The sequence below is a fragment of the Rhinatrema bivittatum genome, chromosome 3 (assembly GCF_901001135.1).
Source record: "Rhinatrema bivittatum chromosome 3, aRhiBiv1.1, whole genome shotgun sequence".
In the NCBI taxonomy this organism is placed as follows: Eukaryota; Metazoa; Chordata; class Amphibia; order Gymnophiona; family Rhinatrematidae; genus Rhinatrema; species Rhinatrema bivittatum.
Window position 1 is genome coordinate 162,827,700 of NC_042617.1, and position 20,950 is coordinate 162,848,649.

The 20,950-nt window shown below is 47.5% G+C and overlaps 1 protein-coding gene across 3 annotated transcripts in view; it reads left to right on the plus strand.

Moving 5' to 3' along the window:
• Positions 1–20,950, plus strand: part of MTR (5-methyltetrahydrofolate-homocysteine methyltransferase) — a 357,506-nt gene that overhangs the window by 103,869 nt on the left and 232,687 nt on the right. For all 3 annotated transcript variants that reach the window (XM_029593902.1, XM_029593903.1, XM_029593904.1), the window contains one exon: positions 7,096–7,281. In XM_029593902.1, the coding sequence (XP_029449762.1) occupies positions 7,096–7,281 (186 nt within the window). The remainder of the gene's footprint in view (positions 1–7,095; positions 7,282–20,950) is intronic.

Consider the following 20,950-nt stretch of genomic DNA (forward strand, 5'->3'; position numbering starts at 1 on the left):
TCCGGAGTTTATTTGCGGACGGTTCCTTCCTTCCTGCCGAAAGGGGTGTCGGCCTTCCATTGCGGATGGTTCCTTCCTTCCTGCCGAAAGGGGTGTCGGCCTTCCATGTTTTTCAATCGGTTGAGCTGTCCGCTTTCGCGGTCGGGGTGCCCTCTGATCCAGAAGCGTGGGAGTTACGGAAGTTTGACGTGCGGAGATCCCTCCTTCGCTGTCTGGAGGTCACTTATCCATTTCGGGTCACAGATCATCTGTTGTTTTTGTTTTCTGGTCCAAAGAAAGGAGTTGCAGCGTCCCGCACGACGATTGCCCGTTGGCTCAAGGAGGCCATTGGTTCGGCATACTCGGTGCGGGGGTAAACCATTTCCCGTGGGTCTTCGGGCTCCCTCGACTCGCTCTCCAGCTGCGTCTTGGGCGGAAGCTTCTCTGGTGTAGCCTCAAGAGATTTGCAGGGTGGCTACCTGGAAGTCGTTGCATACCTTTATCCGGTTTTACCGGTTGGATGTCCGGGCTACCGATTCCGGGAGATTTGGAGAGAGGGTACTCCGAGCGGGACTCTCTGCTTCCCACCCTCGGTAAGTTGGCTCTGGTACATCCCAGGTGTCCTGGACTGATCCTGGTACGTACAGGGAAAGGAAAATTAGTTTCTTACCTGATAATTTTCGTTCCTGTAGTACCAAGGATCAGTCCAGGATCCCGCCCGCAGTGCTATGCTGAAGTAACGGAGAGTCCGCTCACTATTCTGGGTTAATCTTGTCCGCTTGTTTCGCTCTCTCGGTGGGAGAGTACGTTTCCTGAAGGGGTGTTTCTTTCCCCGTTCTATTAGCGGTTTATAGCTAGTTTTGGTTTTAGTTCTCTGGTTGTGTTTTCTACTTTGACATTACGTATGACTGAGGGGCTGTGACTGGCACAGGGGCATATATGGCTCCGCCCACAAGTTTTAGTCTGTCTCCATCTACTGGTGCGGAGCCACAACCCAGGTGTCCTGGACTGATCCTTGGTACTACAGGAACGAAAATTATCAGGTAAGAAACTAATTTTCCTTTGTGGGGGTGAAAGAAAGCATGGGAGTGAGAAACCTGGGTGAGTGTGCATGCATATGAGAGAGAGACTGCTTGGTAAGGTGACGGTGTGTGTGAGAGAAAAAGACTGGTGTGTGTGAATGTGAGAGAATGTGATTCAGGGAATGAGAAGCCTGTGCACGTGGAGAGTGAGCATGGAAATGAGAGAGACTGGTGTGTGTGTAACAGAGAGAAAGTGATTATGGGAATGAGAAACCTGTGCACGTGAAGAGTGAGCATGGAAATGAGAGAGACTGGTGTGTGTGTAACAGAGAGAAAGTGATTATGGGAATGAGAAACCTGTGCACGTGAAGAGTGAGCATGGGAGTGAGAAACCTGGGTGTGTGTGAGACACATCATGGGAGGGAGAAGCCTGTATATCTGAAAGAGAACATGGGAGTGAGAGACTGGTGAGTGTGTGTGTGTGTGTGTGAGTGAGAGAGAGAAAGAAAGTGATTATGGGAATGAGAAGCCTGTGCATGTGGAGAGAACAAGCATGGAAGTGAGAGACTAGTGAGTGTGTGTGTGTGTGTGAGAGAGAGAGAGAGACAGAGAAAATGATTATGAGAGTGAGAAGCCCATATATGTAAGTAGAACACGGGAGTGGGAAGCCTGTGTGTGTGTGTATGGCATGAGAGAAACTGTTCAGGAAGATGACTGGTGTGTGTGTGCCAAAGACTGTTTGGGAGATGATTGGTGTGTGAGAGACAGAAACTGGTCATGGGGGCATGACTGGTATGGTGTGTGTGTGAGAGACATGGGCACTAAGGAAGAGGACCATAAGTATAGAGCTTAGCTTCTACTACTGCTTCTGGTGTGTTCCACGGCCTGCAGGGAAGGGGAGTAGGAGAGCTGCTGGAGGGGGTAAGTAAAGGTAGCTTTTTAAGTTTATTTTTCTTGATTGTCTGCCATTTTAATTGTGTGATGTCTGCTTTTTTGAAATATTTTATTGGTGTTTGGAGAATGTTTAATAGTTTTTATGAGTTTTTAAATGTTGGATGTTATTCTGTTCATAGTTATTGTGAAACATTTATTCTGCTTATTAGTATAGTTATACAGTTATTTCTGTGTGGAGATCTATAGCTGCTTGGCTAGTTCTGTTTTCCTAATAAGAGGTGTATTGGTTTTTAGGACCTGATTTAATATTTGTAGTGTTGCCTTTTCATAGCTAGGGTTGCTCGTGTTTGAGTGTATTCCATAATACAGGTGTAACTGTGTGCGGATTAGTTTATGTGCATTACTACAGATCCTGGGAGTATGTTAGGTCGGTTCTGTGTCTGTTACCGAGATGAGATATTTTGCTAGCATGTAAGCGTTTGTATCGGTCTTATTTGTTGTGTTTTCTCAAGAGGACATGCATTGGTGGTAAACTGGTGTCTTTTCATAAGTAGGGCTATTGAGCCTGGAAGTAGAAGGAGTTTGAGTTGCTGTTACTGAGATGTCACCAGAACCAGAATAACTTTTTTGTAGGGTGAGTTGTATGGGGAATGTCATAATTCTGCTTTACATCCATTATTGTGGGTCAGGGGGGTTCCCGTGGATACAAACTGTACTTTTACATCTAGCCCCGTGACGATCATGGGTCAGTGTGCCATGCATGTGAGAACCTATGGTGAGTTGAGTCACATTCACATTATAAATGTCATAATTAAATGATAAGTGTGCACTAAAATCCAACCCCCTCCATAACCCCGCCCCCATATGACCAAAGCCCCGCCGGGCCATGGAAAAATGGTCTTGCTTGAAGCCGGTCCCTGGTGCAAAAAAGGTTGGGGACCACTGCCCTAGAGGAGCAGGTGCTGATCCCTACGACACCTGGATCGATGATTCTTCACCAGGCACCGATGATTTGCCTTCACCACCTTCACCTACTGAAAGCAGAAAGCGTTCTCCTCCAGAGGACCTTTCCTTTATACATTTTTTGAAGGAGATGCCTGAATTGGTTCCCTTCCAATTGCAGACTAAACAAGATGATAGGCATCAAATGATGTAGCTGTTACAATTCCTGGATGCTCCCAAGGAAATAACCTCCATCCCTATCCACCAGGTTCTTCTGGATCGCCTCAAAAAGAACTGGCTCTGTGGCTCCAGTCCATAGGAAAGCTGACACCACCTATCTTATTCAGTCAGCTCCAGGCTTTCACAAACCTCAATTGGATCACCAATCTGTGGTTGTCGAATCTGCCCAGAAAAGAACAAGGATATAAAAACCTCACACTTCCTTTCCCCCAGGCAAGGAACAGAAATTTCTAGATGCCATTGGTCGCTGTGTCTTCCAGGGATCAATGCTCATCTCCAGAATTGACTCTTATCAGCTCTTTATGACCCAATATAATAGGGTCTTATTTAAGCAGATACAAGACTTAACAGACTCCCTGCCTCATCAATTTCAAGAGCAACTCCAAACCCTAGTAAACAAGGGTTTTGAGGCAGGCAAGCATGAGATCAGATCATCTTACGATATCTTTGACACTGCTACCAGGTTATCTGCAGCTGCTATCTTGGCAAGACGATGAGCCTGGCTCAAGTTTTCCGACCTTCGCCCTGAAGTACAAGACAGATTATCTGACCTGCCTTGTGTAGGAGATAATCTGTTTGGCGAGCAGATTCAATGAATGGTGGCGGAACTCAAGGACCATCTTGAGACCCTAAGACAGCTCTCTCTGATGCCTTCTGAGTACTCTTCAAAACAGCCCTTCAGAAAGGACTCTAAGAAGTCATTCTTCCGCCCAAAGAAGTCCTACCCGCCACCAACTAGAACCCGTTCTACGATACCATTTCAAAAAGCCCAGTCTCGTCAGACATGAAAACAAAAACTGCAAGCTGCTCCTCAGCCGGGCCCTGCTTCCGGTTTTTGACTCCTGCATAGAGAGCAGCAGCCAGCTTCCATTGCCCCACATACCAGTGGAAGGTCGATTATGCCATTTCAACAACAGGTGGCACTCAATCACAACAGACCAGTGGGTCCTAGCAATAATTGCTCAAGGTTATCATCTGAACTTTCTCTCCATTCCACCTGACTCCCCACCTCTACAGACATGGAGAACATCCGATCACTCCATCCTTCAGTCCAGTCGTTAATCAGGGCTTCCACTCAGCAAGCTGCTCTGTCGTCCCTACATCTTACTTTACACACTCTAATTTCACTCGGATTTCTCGTCAACTACGACAAATCCTACTTAGTCCCATCTCAAACATTATCGTTCATTGGGGCAGACTTGGACACTTTGCAGGCAAAGGCTTTTCTTCCTCGACAGCGAGCTCTCACTCTCATGTCTCTTGCACATCAGCTGCAGACTCAGCACTCCATGACTGCACACCACTTTCTCATCCTCCTGGGACACATGGCGTCCTCAGTTCAGGTCACCCCAATGGCCCGCTTGGCCATGAGTCATGCAGTGGACTCTAAGGTCACAATGGACTCAATCCATTCAGCCCCTGTCGACCATTGTCCACGTAACCGACTCACTCAGTCAGTCTCTCGCCTGGTGGAGAAATCAGGTCAATCTCCTCCAGGGCTTGCCCTTCCAGGCTCCAGACCTTCAAATAACTCTCACCACTGATGCTTCCAACCTCGGCTGGGGACTCCACGTGGCCGATCTGCAGACACAAGGATATTGGCCTCCAGAGGAAGCAAAAAACACCAAATTAATTTCCTGGAGCTGCGAGCAACCCGATACGCTCTCAGAGTATTTCAGGATCGCCTGTCCAATCAAGTCATCCTGATCCAGACGGACAACCAATTGGCCATGTGGTACATCAACAAACAGGGAGGAACGGGCTCCTACCTTCTGTGTCAGGAAGCTGCGCAGATATGGGCGGAGGCCCTCTCCCACTCGATATACCTCAGGGCCACCTACTTGCCGGGAGTGGACAATGTGTTGGCAGACAAGCTGAGTTGCACCTTTCAACCGCACGCGTGGTCTCTCAACCCCTCAGTAGTGAACTCGATCCTACAACAATGGGGTTATCCTCAAATAGACCTCTTTGTGTCACCTCAAAATTGCAAAGTAGACAACTTCTGCTCTCTCACTCGCAGCCAACACTATCAGCCAAGAGAGAACCATGGTCCTGATAGCACCCCACTGGCCACGCCAAGTGTGGTTTCCAATACTTCAGGATCCTTCCATTCGCAGGCACATTCCCTTGGGAAAGGACCCGCTTCTAATCACTCAAAATGACGGGTGTCCTCGCCACCCCAATCTTCAAGCCTTGTCCCTGACTGCGTGGATGTTGAAAGGTTAAACCTTCAGCCACTTAACCTTTCTGAACCAGTTTCCCGTGTCCTGATTGCTTCATGGAAGTCTTCCACAAGAAAATTGTATTCTTACAAATGGACCAGGTTCACGTCATGATACTCTTCTCAATCCCTTGACCCCTTTACCTGTCCAATCACGAAGTTTCTGGACTATCTCTGGCACTTGTCAGATTCAAGTCTAAAAACTTCCTCCATCAGGATGCATGGCAATGTGGTAGCCGCCTTCCATAAAGGTGTCGGATGTTCCCATATCAATACAACCCCTTGTAACACTTTTTTTGAAAGGCTTGCTTCACCTCGAGCCTCCTCTGTGTCCTCCAGCCCCTACTTGGGACCTCAACCTAGTTTTGGGTCGGCTCATGAAACCACCATTCGAGCCTCTTCAATCCTGTGACCTTCGATATCTCACATGGAAAGTGATTTTCCTTTTGGCAATCACTTCCGCTCGCAGAATTAGTGAATTACAGGCTCTAGTTACCTATCTGCCTTACACTAAACTACTGCAGGACTGGTCAGTACTCCGCACTCACCTTAAATTCTTACCTAAGTTAGTTTCAGAGGTTCATCTCAATCAATCCATTATACTACCTACCTTTTTTTCCCAGGCCCCATTCCAATCCAGGAGAGCAGGCTCTGCATACCCTTGACTGCAAACGGGCTCTAGCGTTCTACCTAGCCCGTACAGCTGCCCACAGGAAAAGCAGTCAATTGTTTGTCTCTTTCCATTCCATCAAATTGGGGCAACCTGTGGGTAAGCAGACTCTCTCCTCCTGGTTAGCGGACTGCATATCCTTTTGCTATCAGCAAGCAGGCATTCCACTTCAAGACCTTGTTAAAGCACACTCTGTGAGGGCCATGGCGACTTCAGTAGCACACCTATGCTCGGTGCCACTTTTTTGAAATTTGCAGGGCTGCCACCTGGAGTTCCCTCCATACCTTTACAGCCCATTATTGCTTAGATAAAGCCGGAAGACAAGATTCCATCTTTGGCCAGTCTGTCTTGCGCAACCTATTTACAATGCGACGTACCAACACCCTTCCGCCTGCCCGGTGGGGTTCAGGATGCCATCGGCTAAATTTCATCCCAGGCCTAGTGCCTTGCATACCTGAGTACATTTGGTGCATTCTCGGTCATCCTCAGCTCGGTACTCACCCATATGTGAGGACTACCATCCTGCTTGTCCTGTGAGAACACTTGTTACAGGTAAGCAGCATTTGCTATCTGTGTAATTGCTTAAGAGAATGTAGACCCACGTGAGCACTAAGTATCAACCGATGGACATTCTTTTATGTATGTCACCGTCCTTCCCTGAGACCAAATTAAAGCAAACTGCACACTGGCCCTTTCCTGTGCACCAATGAGATTATGAATGTGATGCTGAAGGAACTACTTTTAATTGATGATGATGCCATGTTTAAGAAAAGTTTACAAACATGACTGTTTCAGTCAGCTTTTGCAACAGTGCAGTGGATAATGAAAGGAGTGAAGGCTGCTAGAAGGATGTTTTATTTCATGTGTTCTTATTTTAAGCACTCTTGAATATTTATTGCTATTTATTGATGAATTTTTTTGTCCTATAGGTTTTATGAGCATATAAGTTCAACATTTCTTTGAATTTTTGAAAAACATACAAAACACTGATAGTGGGTGATGAGTGTATTAATAGAACTGAGAGTATACCAATATGAGATAACACATAATAAATTAGTGGATTTTCCACCACATGAGTGTAGTGGGCTTCTAGGAGTGTGCGCTAACTATCTTTGCTCCGTTTGCAGGTGCCGCTGTGTATTGACTCCTCGAATTTCTCAGTGATTGAAGCCGGGCTGAAGTGCTGCCAAGGCAAGTGCATTGTGAATAGCATCAGCCTGAAAGAAGGCGAGGACGACTTCCTCAAGAAGGCCCAGATCATTAAGCAGTATGGAGCCGCTGTGGTTGTCATGGCTTTTGATGAAGTAGGGCAAGTAAGTGTGCTTCTCCACGTTTTTGTATTTTCAGAAATTTAAAAACTGGTGGTACTAAGACTGCAGATTAAAATGTACCCGCAGACTTTGCAGCAATATTGATGGTTTGAAAATTGCCCCAGTTGTGTCTAATTTTGGAGAGTGTGCCAGCAAATTGACAGTGTGGATGCAGTCCAGTGAAAACCTAGAGCAGAGGAGAATGGGGAATATGGTAGTGCATCCAGTTCCCTCCCTAGGTATCAATAATTTACAAGAAGCAAACCATTTTTAGAGGAAAGAAAGCTCTAGAACAGGGGTAGGCAACCTTGTGGAAGTGGTATGCCAAGATTTAAATTGGGGATAGGTAACTCTGGTCCTCAAATGCCATAAACGGTTCGGCCCCCTGATCTGCTAGATTCCTGTCATACAACTCTTGAGTATTAATTGTAACTGATACTAATTTTCAGTTAAAAATATTCAAGAATTTTGTAAAAATTTGATTGAAACGGATATGTTTTTCCTCATGTAAAAACAAAATTAAAACAGGAGAAGAGAAAAATGCACCCCCTTTCTCTCCAATATACCCCCAATTAGGAAAACAGAATAGGCTAGATTGCTATAGATCCCTACACAGAAACTGCATGCTTCAGAATACCTCATCTCAATCAACATGCACAATCTCACCAAATACAAAATAAAGTGACTTTAAAAAAGTATAAATAGAAACATGCAGACAAAAGCTGAACTGGTAATTACACCTAGCCAAACTCTGTATGCATTGCAACAATGGAAAAACAGAAATATTACCATGCCTCATAAAACATCAAACAATAAAATAAAAAAATATAAATTCCCTGTACATACCCAGATCAGTCCACACTCCTGGGTTTTGCCTCCCCTCCTGCAGATGGAGTCAGAGAAAGTTTAACTGACACTGCCACTTAAGACGAGGTGCCTCAAGACTCTGATGGGGTCATCCCTTCTGGAATGTGAGGCTTGAGAGCAGGGGTCGGGATCCCTGTGTTGCTCGGATCCCTGGCCAGACAGGGCTGATACCTGGGGGTCCCGGAACACTCACCCTGTGGGATCTTCACAGCCTGTTGCCTCTTCAGGAGCCGCCTGCTGCTTTTTTAAGGAAAGTATACAGCATCTACAGTGAGAGGGTTTGTAGTATGTTTTAGCCTTCCGTCAGTTCTGTCATCTGGCAGCCAACGTCAGAGCTTTTATTTTCTTCTCTCCCCTGCCTCATTTGGCCTCTCTCCTGAGTGGCGCTTCACCGGGGGGTATCCCGGTTTCACTTGTGGATGCCGTGTGGGGCGGCCTGTTCTTCCTGCGGGGACGCATGTTCGTATCTTTCCCCACCGGCCTTTGCTCCCGATGCCTCCCCAGGGGGGGAGGGACCATTGGGGAGGTCTACGGGTGACACGGGCAGTGTCTCCCGTGTCTTGGGGCAGCATGGGCCGTGGAGGGGAGTTCAGATCTCCCTCCCTTGTCTCCAGAGCACAGGCCTCCGGAGGAGGTTGTCAGCGGGCTGGGGGCCCTCCTGGCAGTGAGGAGGAACCCGGAGATCCTTCGGATTCATCGTCTTCATTTTCTTCTGAGTTTGTGCTCCTGCTCCATAAGGCCTTTAAGACCAGAAAGGCTGCATGTCTGGGTACGTCCAGAGGCCCCGGGGTGGTCTGCCAAAATGTCCAGGACCTCCGCGGCCGCAGGGTCCCCTAGAGTCCAGTGGCTCCTGAGGGCTGCAGTGCCTGCGGCTGCCACGGATTCTTCCTCGACCGCCTGGGGTTAATGTGCTGGATTTGAATCTGTCCTTGCAGGGCACATTCCTAGAGGGTGATGACCCTAAGGTGGTCCGTTTATTCCATAACGAGGAGCTGAGCCCACTTATTCCAGCAATGTTGGAGGAGTTGGGTATTGAAGTCCTGCCATAGGATTCCAATTTGGGGGCGATGTACCTGGTCATGGTTGGCCTCTGGGGTCCCGCAAACTCCTTCTTGTTCCATAGTTCAGTAAGTGCTTTTCTGTTCCGGGAGTGGGATACTCCGGACATCGGTTTGAACGTCAGCAGGGCTATGGACAGATTGTATCCATTGCCCGAGGAAGCGCTCAACCTACTCAAGGTTCCCAAGATGGATGCTGCAATTTCTGCTGTCACCAAGAAGACTAACATTCTGGTCACCGAAGCAGCAGCTTTAAAGGGATCTTCAGGATAAAAAAAAAAAACAAAACTGGAAGTACACCTCAAGAAGATCTTTGAGGTTTCCAAGCTCAGCACTTGGGCCACAATGTGTGGCAGTTTCATGCTGCGAGCTGGTCTTTGCCGGGTTCAGCAGCTACAAGGTGACAAGTCTTTTTCTGAGGCTGAGGCCCTCCAGGCGGAACGGCTGGAGGCCGTCGTGGTGTACAGTGCTGCTGCCTTATGACTTCTCGGACTATGATGTCTGCGGTGTCGGCCCAGTGCCGCCTCTGGTTGAGAAATTGGTCGGCTGATGTTTCCTCTAAGATGCAGTTGGGATTTTTGCCTTTTAAGGGAAAGTTACTCTTCAGCAAGGATCTTGAGGAAATGAATCACGTCTCTGGGAGAGAATAAGGTCCATAAGTTGCCTGAGGACAGGCAGAGAGGCAAGAGTTTCCCATCTTCATGTTCCCGCTTCAAAGGGAATTGAAGATTCAGAGGGCCCAGCCCCTCTGGTCCGGCTCCGAAACAAGTCTCTGCTCGACATCCATCTTGGTCTCAGTCCTTTCGAGGTAGTTGACCTGGCAGGGACTGATCTTCCCAGGGAGGCAGTGGCATCAAGTCCTGTCAATGAGGTGAGGCTGGTCCACTCTTTAGTTCCGCAGATAGGAAGTCACCTATCTCTCTCTTAAGTAGAGTGGACGAAGATCACGTTGGACCAGTGTGTCTTAACTGTGATAAGGCCAATTTTTATTTTGTCTCCCTGCTCATATCGACGCAAGGAACTTGCAGTGAGGACCACTGTCAGCCGTCTGCATCAGTTGGGAACCATTGTCCCCCATCCCTCCAGATGAACGAGGATTCGGACTCTACTCCATTTACTTCATCGTTCCAAAGAAGGAGGGCACGTTCCACCCAATCCTGGACTTAAAGAAGGAGAACGTGGTCCTGATGGTTCCGCGGTTCCGAATGGAGATGCTGCACTCCTTAATTGCGGCAGCCCACAAAGGGTAGTTTCTGGCCTCTCTGGATTTGACCGAGACTTATCTGCACATCGGAGTTTGATTGGATCACCAATGATATCTGAGGTTCATGATTCTGGGCGATCACTTTCAGTTCTGCACTCTCCCCTTCGGTCTAGCTACAGCACCCAGGACTTTCACCAAGGCTCTCCAAAGGGAGAGTGTTCTAGGTCATCCCTATCTGGACGACTGGTTGATTCGAGGGAAGTCTGAATTCCTGTGCCGGACAGCGGTAGATTTGGTCCTCAGTCATCGCCGATCGCTAGGGTGGATCGTCAATTTAGCCAAGAGTCATCTGGTTCCTTCCCAAAGTCTGGAATTCCTGGGGGCACTTTTCAACATGAGGATGGGGAGAGTCTTCCTTACCGAGCAGCGCATTGCTAAGCTTCAGGCTCAGGTTTGGGAGTTGTTAGCCAAGCGGGTTCCCAGAGTCTGGGATTATTTACAAGTACTCGGGTTTATGGCTTCTACCTTGGAGTTGGTACCCTGGGCTTTTGCTCTATGAGGTCTCTGCAATCAGCCTTACTGTCTCGCTGGGACCCAATGTCGTAGCTACCTCTCCCTCTCCTGGAGCCTGTACGGTCCAGTCTCTCATGGTGTTTCCGCTCAGACAAGTTGAGTTGTGGCGTGGACCTTGATGTTCCAATCTGGATGGTTGTTACTAATGCCAGTCTTTTCGGCTGGGGAGCAGTATGTCCTCATCAGTCGGTGCAAGGCTGTTGGTTTCCGGAGGAACCTTCCTAGTCCATCAATTGGCTAGAGACCAGGGCGGTATGTTTGGCCATGCTAGTGTTTCTCCCCTTTGTGAGGGGCCGGTCGTTGAGGATCTTGTTGGACTAGGCGACAGCGGTGGCCTATATCAACCGCCAGTGAGGCACCAAGAGTCATTCTGAGGCTCAGGAGGCTCGGCTTCTGGTGGAGTGGGCAGAGCAGCATCTGGAGGGTCTGGCAGCCTCACACATAACGGGCTCAGGCAATGTGCAAGCGGATTTTCTAAGTTGTCAGCAGCTGGATCCTGGGGAATATGAGCTGCCCGAGGAGGCAATGTCAGTCGTTTGTCATCATGGGGGACCCTATGCATGAACTTAATGGCGACCTTCCAAAATGCCAAGGCTCCGTGTTCCTTCAGTCAGCGGAGAGAAAGAGGAGCAGAGGGAGTAGACGCCTTGGCCGACGGACGTCCTGATGTATGTGTTTCCTCCCTGCCCTCTGGTGTGCAAAATTCTCTGGAGAATAGAGGTTCATCCAGGACCGGTGATTCTGGTGGCGCCGGAGTGGCTGTGGCGTCCACGGTGATGTCCAACCTAGCAGTGGATGGTCCTCTTTGGCTCACCCATCTACCAAATCTACTGTGTCAGGAACCAATTTGTTTCGATCAGGCAGATCAATTCTGTCTAGTTGCTTGGCTTTTGAAAGGTGGTCTCTGAAGGAAAAAGTTTATTCAGATGTGGTCATTGCTACACTCTTGCAATCTAGGAAGTCTTCCACCTCTCTGTCCTACGCATGGGTGTGGTAGATATAGTATACTTGGATTTTCGGAAGGCGTTTGACAAGTTCCTCATGAGAGGCTTCTAGGAAAAGTAAAAAGTCATGGGATAGGTGGCGATGTCCTTTCGTGGATTGCAAACTGGCTAAAAGACAGGAAACAGAGTAGGCTTAAATAGACAATTTTCTCAGTGGAAGGGAGTTGACAGTGGAGTGCCTCAGGGATCTGTATTGGGACCCTTACTTTTCAATATATTTATAAATGATCTGGAAAGAAATACGACAAGTGAGATAATCAAATTTGCAGATGACACAAAATTGTTCAGAGTAGTTAAATCACAAGCAGATTGTGATAAATTGCAGGAAGACCTTGTGAGACTGGAAAATTGGGCATCCAAATGGCAGATAAAATTTAATGTGGATAAGTGCAAGGTGATGCATATAGGGAAAAATAACCCATGCTATAATTACACAATGTTGGGTTCCATATTAGGTGCTACAACTCAAGAAAGAGATCTAGGTGTCATAGTGGGTAACACATTGAAATTGTCGGTTCAGTGTGCTGCGGCAGTCAAAAAAGCAAACAGAATGTTGGGAATTATTAGAAAGGGAATGGTGAATAAAACGGAAAATGTCATAATACCTCTGTATCGCTCCATGGTGAGACCGCACCTTGAATACTGTGTACAGTTCTGGTCGCCGCATCTCAAAAAAGATATAATTGCGATGGAGAAGGTACAGAGAAGGGCTACCAAAATGATAAGGGGAATGGAACAACTCCCCTATGAGGAAAGACTAAAGAGGTTAGGACTTTTCAGCTTGGAGAAGAGATGACTGAGGGGAGATATGATAGAGATGTTTAAAATCATGAGAGGTCTAGAACGGGTAGATGTGAATCGGTTATTTACTCTTTCGGATAGTAGAAAGACTAGGGGGCACTCCATGAAGTTAGCATGGGGCACATTTAAAACTAATCGGAGAAAGTTCTTTTTTACTCAACGCACAATTAAACTCTGGAATTTGTTGCCAGAGGATGTGGTTGGTGCAGTTAGTATAGCTGTGTTTAAAAAAGGATTGGATAAGTTCTTGGAGGAGAAGTCCATTACCTACTATTAAGTTCACTTAGGGGCAGATTTTAAATACTTGCGCGAGCGCGTACTTTTGTTCGCGCAGCAGGCGCGAACAAAAGTACGCTGGATTTTATAAGATACGCGCGTAGCCGCGCACATCTTATAAAATCTGGGGTCGGCGCGCGCTGCCTGTTCCCTCTGAGGCCGCTCCGATTTCGGAGCGGCTTCGGAGGGAACTTTCCTTCGCCCTCCCCCCACCTTCCCCCCCCCCTTACCTTTGTCGGCAAAGTTACGCCTGCTTTTAGCAGGCGTAACTTTGCACGTGTCGGCCGGCTGCCCCGCTCCGTGGTCCGGTCCCGGGGGCTGTTCCGGAGGCCGCGGCCACGCCCCCGGGCCGAAACCACGCCCACTTCGCCCCCGAAACGCCGCGCCCCGCCCCCTAAATGCCGCGTCATCCCGCCACGCCCCCGACAGGAAGCCCCGGAACTTACGCGCATCCCGGGGCTCTGCGTGCGCCGGCGGCCTATGCAAAATAGGCGCGCCGGCGCGCAGGGGTTTTAAAATCCGCCCCTTAGAGAATAGCCACTGCCATTAGCAGTGGTAACATGGATTAATAGACTTAGTTTTTGGGTACTTGCCAGGTTCTTATGGCCTGGATTGGCCACTGTTGGAAACAGGATGCTGGGCTTGATGGACCCTTGGTCTGACCCAGTATGGCATTTTCTTATGTTCTTATGTTTTTGATTCCTGGTGTTCCGGCTGGATGGTTTGTCAAAAGGGCTGTCCTTCAATTCACTTAAGGTTCAAGTGGCAGCCCTAGGTTGGTTCTGAGGCAAGGTTCATAGTGCATCACTTTTGGCACATCTGGACATTGTACATTTTCTTCGAGGTGTGAAGCACTTGCGCCTTCCCGTTCGACAGCCGTGCCTGTCTTGGATCCTTAATGTGATATTGCGGAGCCTCTGTGCGCCCCCCTTCGAGCTTCTGCGGCGTGCAACTATAAAGGATCTCACTTTGAAAGTGGTCTTTTTGGTGGCTATTTTTGGTGTGCAGAATTTCCGAACTTTAAGCTCTTTCCTGCAGGGAGCCCTTTATGAGAATCTCAGATGAGGGGATTTCCTTGCAGACTGTGCCTTCCTTCTTGCCCAAGGTGGCATCCTTTCATGTTAATCTGTTAGTGGAGCTCCTGTCCTTCTCAAACTTTGATCTGGTATTGGCACACACTAGAGATTTGCGTTGCCTAGACGTCAAACGAGCCTTGCTGAGATACTTGGAGGTCAGAAATAATTTCCGCATGTCAGATCACCTTTTTGTGTTGTGGAGCGATCCCAAGAAAGGGCATAAGGTGTCAAAAGCGACTATTGAGAGGTGGTTGAAAGAGGCGATTAATTTTGCATATATATGTCAGGGCCACCCAATTCCGGAAGGTCCCCGGGCGCATTCTTCTCGCTGTCAGGTAGCCTCTTGGGCAGAGTGTCCAATAGTCTCTCCTAAGGAGATCTGTAGGACTGCTATGTGGAAGTCATTGCACACCTTTGCTAGACATTATCGCTCAGATGTCTAGGCGTGAGTGTGCTGCAAGCGGCACTCTCCCAGCCCCACCCTACTTAGGAAAGCTTTGGTACATCCCAGGAGTCTGGACTGATCTGGGTACGTACAGGGAAAGGAAAATTGTTTCTTACTTGCTAATTTTCGTTCTTGTAGTACCACAGATCAGTCCAGAATCCCGCCCTTGATTAGCAAAGGGTATTGGGAGAATCCGCTCGATCTGTCTGTTTTTGCTGTATGGTCTATGAAGAAACACAGGGTTTGTTGATCCCACACAGGTTTTTGGTGTGAGGGCGTTTTGGTGTTGCCTGTTTTATGGTTATCCTCTTCCCCCTTTTCAGTTAAGGGAGTAGGCATAGTTACTTGATTCTTCTTTATATTTCTGGCTTGGGTACAGAATAATACTTAGGGACTGCAGGAGGCACCTCATCTTAAGTGGCAGTGGCAGTAAAACTTTCTCAAACTCCATCTGCTGGAGGGGAGGCAAAACCCAGGAGTCTGGACTGATCTGTGGTACTACAGGAACAAAAATTAGCAGGTAAGAACCAATTTTCCTGTATCAATCATAATAGTAAAACCATACTAATAAAAAGAAAAAATATTTCAAAACTGCTGACAAATAGAATAACATCCAATAATAAAAAAGTCATACACACATTTTAAAATTTTCCAAACACCAATAAAATACAAAAACTGCTGTCCATACCTAGGAAATTTTGATTTCCTGTCACCCTGATATTGGTTAATTAGTTGGGGTGAGGGAGGGTGCACCTAAACATTTTCCTTTCTCACATATACGCACTGTCCAACACACACACTTGCTCTCTCTCCCACATGCAGTCATACACATAGGCTTTTTCACTCACTCACTCACTCACTCACTCACTCTTACACTTACACTTTGCTATACTGGATCAGACCAAAGGTCATCAAGCCCAGTGTCCTGTTTCCAACAGTGGCCAGTCCAGGTCGCAAGTACTTGGCAGGATCCCAAAAGGTTGATAGATTTCATGCTGCTTATCCCAGGGATAAGCAGTGGATTTCCCCAAGTCCACCTTAATAATGGTTTATGAAATCTTTTTCTAGGCACTTGTCCAAACCTTTTTTAAACCCAGCTACACTAATAGCTTTTACCACGTCCTCTGGCAAGGAATTCCAGAGTTTAATTATGCATTAGAGTAAAAAAACATTTTCTCCTATTTTTCTTAAATGTATTACCTAGTAACTTCATTGTGTGTCCCCTAGTTTTTGAATATTTTGAAAGAGTAAACAACTGATTTGCATTTACCTGTTTGACTCCATTATTTTATAGACCTCTATCATATACTTCCCTCAGCTATGTTTTCTCCAAGCTGAAGAGCCCTAAACTCTTAATCGTTTTTGTTGCCCTTTTCTGTACCTTTTCTAGTTCCGCCATATCTTTTTTGTGATGTGGTGACCAGAATTGCACACAGTACTCAAAGTTCAGTCCCAACATGGAGTGATAAAGAGGCATTATGATATTCTCTGTTTTATTCTCCATTCCTTTCCTAATCATTTTTAGCATTCTATTTGATTTCTTGGCTGCTACCACACACTGAGCAAAGAACATAAGAAATTGCCATGCTGGGTCAGACCAAGGGTCCATCAAGCTCAGCATCCTGTTTCCAACAGAGGCCAAAAACCAGGCCACAAGAACCTGGCAATTACCCAAACATTAAGAAGAACCCATGCTACTGATGCAATTAATAGCAGTGGCTATTCCCTAAGTATAATTGATTAATAGCCATTAATGGACTTCTCCTCCAAGAACTTATCCAAACCTTTTTTGAACCCAGCTACACTAACTGCACTAACTACCTTCTCTGGCAACAAATTCCAGAGCTTTATTGTGCGTTGAGTGAAAAAGAATTTTCTCTGATTAGTCTTAAATGTGTTACTTGCTAACTTCATGGAATGCCCCCTAGTCCTTCTATTATTCGAAAGTGTAAATAACCGAGTCACATCTACTCGTTCAAGACCTCTCATGATCTTAAAGACCTCTATCATATCCCCCCTCAGCCGTCTCTTCTCCAAGCTGAACAGCCCTAACCTCTTCAGCCTTTCCTCATAGGGGAGCTGTTCCATCCCCTTTATCATTTTGGTTGCCCTTCTCTGTACCTTCTCCATCGCAACTATATCTTTTTTGAGATGCGGCGACCAGAATTGTACACAGTATTCAAGGTGCGGTCTCACCATGGAGCGATACAGAGGCATTATGACATTTTCCGTTCTATTAACCATTCCCTTCCTAATAATTCCTAACATTCTATTTGCTTTTTTGACTGCTGCAGCACACTGAGCCGACGATTTTAAAGTATTATCCACTATGATGCCTAGATCTTTTTCCTGAGTGGTAGCTCCTAACATGGAACCTAACATCGTGTAACTACAGCAAGGGTTATTTTTCCCTATGTGCATCACCTTGCACTTGTCCACATTAAATTTCATCTGCCATCTGGATGCCCAATCTTCCAGTCTTGCAAGGTCCTCCTGTAATGTATCACAGTCTGCCTGTGATTTAACTACTCTGAATAATTTTGTATCATCCGCAAATTTGATAACCTCACTCGTATTCCTTTCCAGATCATTTATATATATACAAGCCGTAAAGCCCGTTAAAACGGGCTACATCCCTCTGTCTCTCACCTCCCCCTCATTCTCTCTCCCCTCACTCTTCACCACCCCCCTCCCCCACCCACTCCTCTCCACCCTCCCTCTCCTCACTCAGTCCCCCCTCTCCCTCACTCCCTCCTCTCCCTCACTCCCTCCCACTCAGTCCCCCCCTCTCCCTCCCACTCACTCAGTCCCCCTCTCCCTCCCTCCCACTCAGTCCCTCCCTTCACCCACCTCCATTTCCTCCCGGCGCCGTAAGCGCGACTTCCCGCAACCCTCACCCGGCTCCATTGACTCCTCCCGCTCCTGCCGGCAGATCTCGGGGGGGGGTGTCACTCCCGCCGCGCGGCAGTGACCCCCGCGAGATCTGCCGGCAGATCTGGGGAGGAGAAGTAGCGGCACCGCGCAGCGCGCGGCGCCGCTGCTTCTCCTCCCGCTCCTGCCGGCAGATCTCGGGGGGCGCGGGAGTGACACCCTCCCCCCCCCGAGATCTGCCGGCAGATCTGGGGAGGAGAAGTAGCGGCACCGCGCGCGCGCGGCGCCGCTGCTTCTCCTCCCGCTCCTGCCGGCAGATCTCGGGGGGGGGGGGGGCGCGGGGGTGACACCCCCCCCCCCCCCGAGATCTGCCGGCAGATCTGGGGAGGAGAAGTAGCGGCACCGCGCGCGCGCGGCGCCGCTGCTTCTCCTCCCGCTCCTGCCGGCAGATCTCGGGGGGCGCGGGAGTGACACCCTCCCCCCCCCGAGATCTGCCGGCAGATCTGGGGAGGAGAAGCAGCGGCACCGCGCGCGCGCGGCGCCGCTGCTTCTCCTCCCGCTCCTGCGGCCCCACCGCCATTTTTTTTTTCCTGATCGACGTCCTTGCCCGCACATGCGCAGTAGAGCTGCGCTCTACTGCGCATTTGCGGGCCGTCGGTCACAGGCCATTTATAAGGTAGATTGAATAGCACCGGTCCCAATACAGATCCCTGAGGTACTCCACTGTTTACCCTTTTCCACTGAGAATATTGACCATTTAATCCTACTCTCTGTTTCCTGTCTTTTAACCAGTTTGTAATCCACGAAAGGACATCGCCTCCTGTCCCATGCCTTTTTAGTTTTCGTAGAAGCCTCTCATGAGGGACTTTGTCAAACGCCTTCTGAAAATCCAAATACACTACATCTACCGGTTCACCTTTATCCACATGTTTATTAACCCCTTCAAAAAAATGAAGCAGATTTGTTAGGCAAGACTTCCCTTGGGTAAATCCATGTTGACTGTGTCCCATTAAATCATGTCTTTCTATATGCTCTACAATTTTGATCTTGAGAATAGTTTCCACTATTTTTCCTGGCACTGAAGTCAGGCTCACTGGTCTATAATTACCCGGATCGCCCCTGGAGCCTTTTTTAAATATTGGGGTTACATTGGCCACCCTCCAGTCTTCAGGTACAATGGATGATTTTAATGATAGGTTACAAATTTTAACTAATAGATCAGAAATTTCATTTTTGAGTTCCTTCAGAACCCTAGGATGCATACCATCCGGTCCAGGTGATTTGCTACTCTTTAGTTTGTCAATCTGGCCTACAACATCTTCCAGGTTCACAGTGATTTCGTTCAGTTCGTCTGAGTCATCACCCCTGAAAACCATCTCCGGAACTGGTATCTCCCCAACATCCTCATTAGTAAACACGGAGGCAAATAATTCATTTAGTCTTTCTGCAATGGCCTTATCTTCCCTAAGAGCCCCTTTAAACCCCTCTGTCATCTAATGGTCCAACCGACTCCCTCACAGGTTTCTTGCTTTGGATATATTTAAAAAAGTTTTTATTATGAGTTTTCAACATATTAACCATAAGGATGCCTAAATCCTTTTTCCTGGATAGTGACTCCCAGTGTGGAGCCTTGTATTATGTACTGTAATTTGCCTTGCTCTTTCCTACATGCACCCCTTTGCCCTTGTTCATATTAAATGTCGTCTGCCATTTGGATATCCAATCTCTTTGTTACAAGGTCCTCCTGCACTTTCTCACAAGCCTCTTGTGATTTAACAACTTTTAATTATTTTGTACCATCAGCAAATTTGATCACCTCAATCATTGTTCCCATCTCTAAGTCATTAATAAAAATGTTAAAAAGTAGCTGTCCCAGTAGAGGGCACTCCACTATTCATTGTTCTCCATTGAGAAAATTGACCATTTAACCCTACTCTCTGTGTTCTAACTTTTAATCAGTTCTAAATTCGCAATAGAATATTGCCTCCTATCCCATTACTTTTTAATTTCCTGAAGTGACTTTCATTAGATACTTTGTCAAACACTTTCTGAAAATCCAGATATATACCCACACACAAACATGCTCACTCTCTCTCTCCCACATGCAATCAAACACACTCACAGGCAGAAACCCACACATGCTCATATACACACATAAGTTCTCACCCACACCCTCATGTCCTCCCTCTCTCTTCACCCACTGTGGGATAGAGTCTGTGGTGGCTTACTGGGCTTCTTTTAGTCAACTGCCAGCAGGATGAGGTCTGCTGGCGACCACTGGATGATGTTTGGGGTGGGCAGCAGCAGGAATTGCATTTAACCAAATGACTTCTATTTCCGCAGGACTGGTCTCGCAGTAAGAGCTGCGAGACTAGTCTCGTGGCAGCAGAAGATGACTTTCGGTTAAATGTGACTTCTGCTGCCTGCATCGATGTACATAGTGATACCTATGTGGTTTGAAGCTGCCTGCTTGCATCAGTAACAGAGGTAGCTGGAGTCTCCATTCAACTGCTATTCAGTACCATGTTGCTAAAAATGGCCTCCTGTTCCACTTATGGCATGCATGTCATAGATTGCTGTCCCTTGCTCTAGAACAAGAGGTCACTGTATGAGGCTCCAAGAGGGGCAGACTCGGGAGAAACATCAGGAAATATTTCTTCTTGGAATGCTGGTGGATGCAGGGAAAATCTTCTTGGGTGGTTGTGAATGAAAATTTATTTTGCTGTTGCCCAGTGATTCCCAACCCTTTCCTGGAGGCATCCACTTGGGTTTTCAGGATTGTGACAATGAATATGCATGAAATAAGTTTGCATACATTGGAAACCCAGTGTATGCAGATCTATCACTTTCATATTCATTATGGATATCCTGAAAACTTGACTGGTTAGTTGTGCCAGCAAGAAAGGATTGGGAAACACTGCTATAGTCCAACAGAGGTCAGTTCTGATTGAACTGGAAATCCAGTGGAGCAGGAGGAATTTGCAGGATTAAAAAAAAATATATATATACCGTATTTTTCGCTCCATAAGACGCACCTGACCATAAGACGCACTTAGGATTCAGAGGGGGAAAATTAAAAAAAAATAAATTGTGCTAAACCGGCTCTGCGTCTGGGCGTCTTATGGAGCAAATTAGGGGAGTGCATAGTTTTTTTTTTTTTTCTCCCCATTTTGTTTTCGGGTCTGGGGAGGGCCATTTCGGTCCACTCCCCAGATCAGAAAATTTTTCTTTCTGTGGGAACCCCCAAAACCCCCCCCCCCATCCCAACCCTTTAAATTAACAACCTCCACCCCCCTGACCCCCCCAAGACCTGCCGAATTAATTTCCTGCAACCCCCCACCCTCCTGACCCCCCCAAGACCTGCCGAATTAATTTCCTGCAACCCCCCACCCTCCTGACCCCCCCAAGACCTGCCAAACGTCCCTGGGGGTCCAGGAGCGGTCCGGGAACGATCTCCTGGGCGTGAACCGTCGGCTGCCAGTAAACAAAATGGCGCC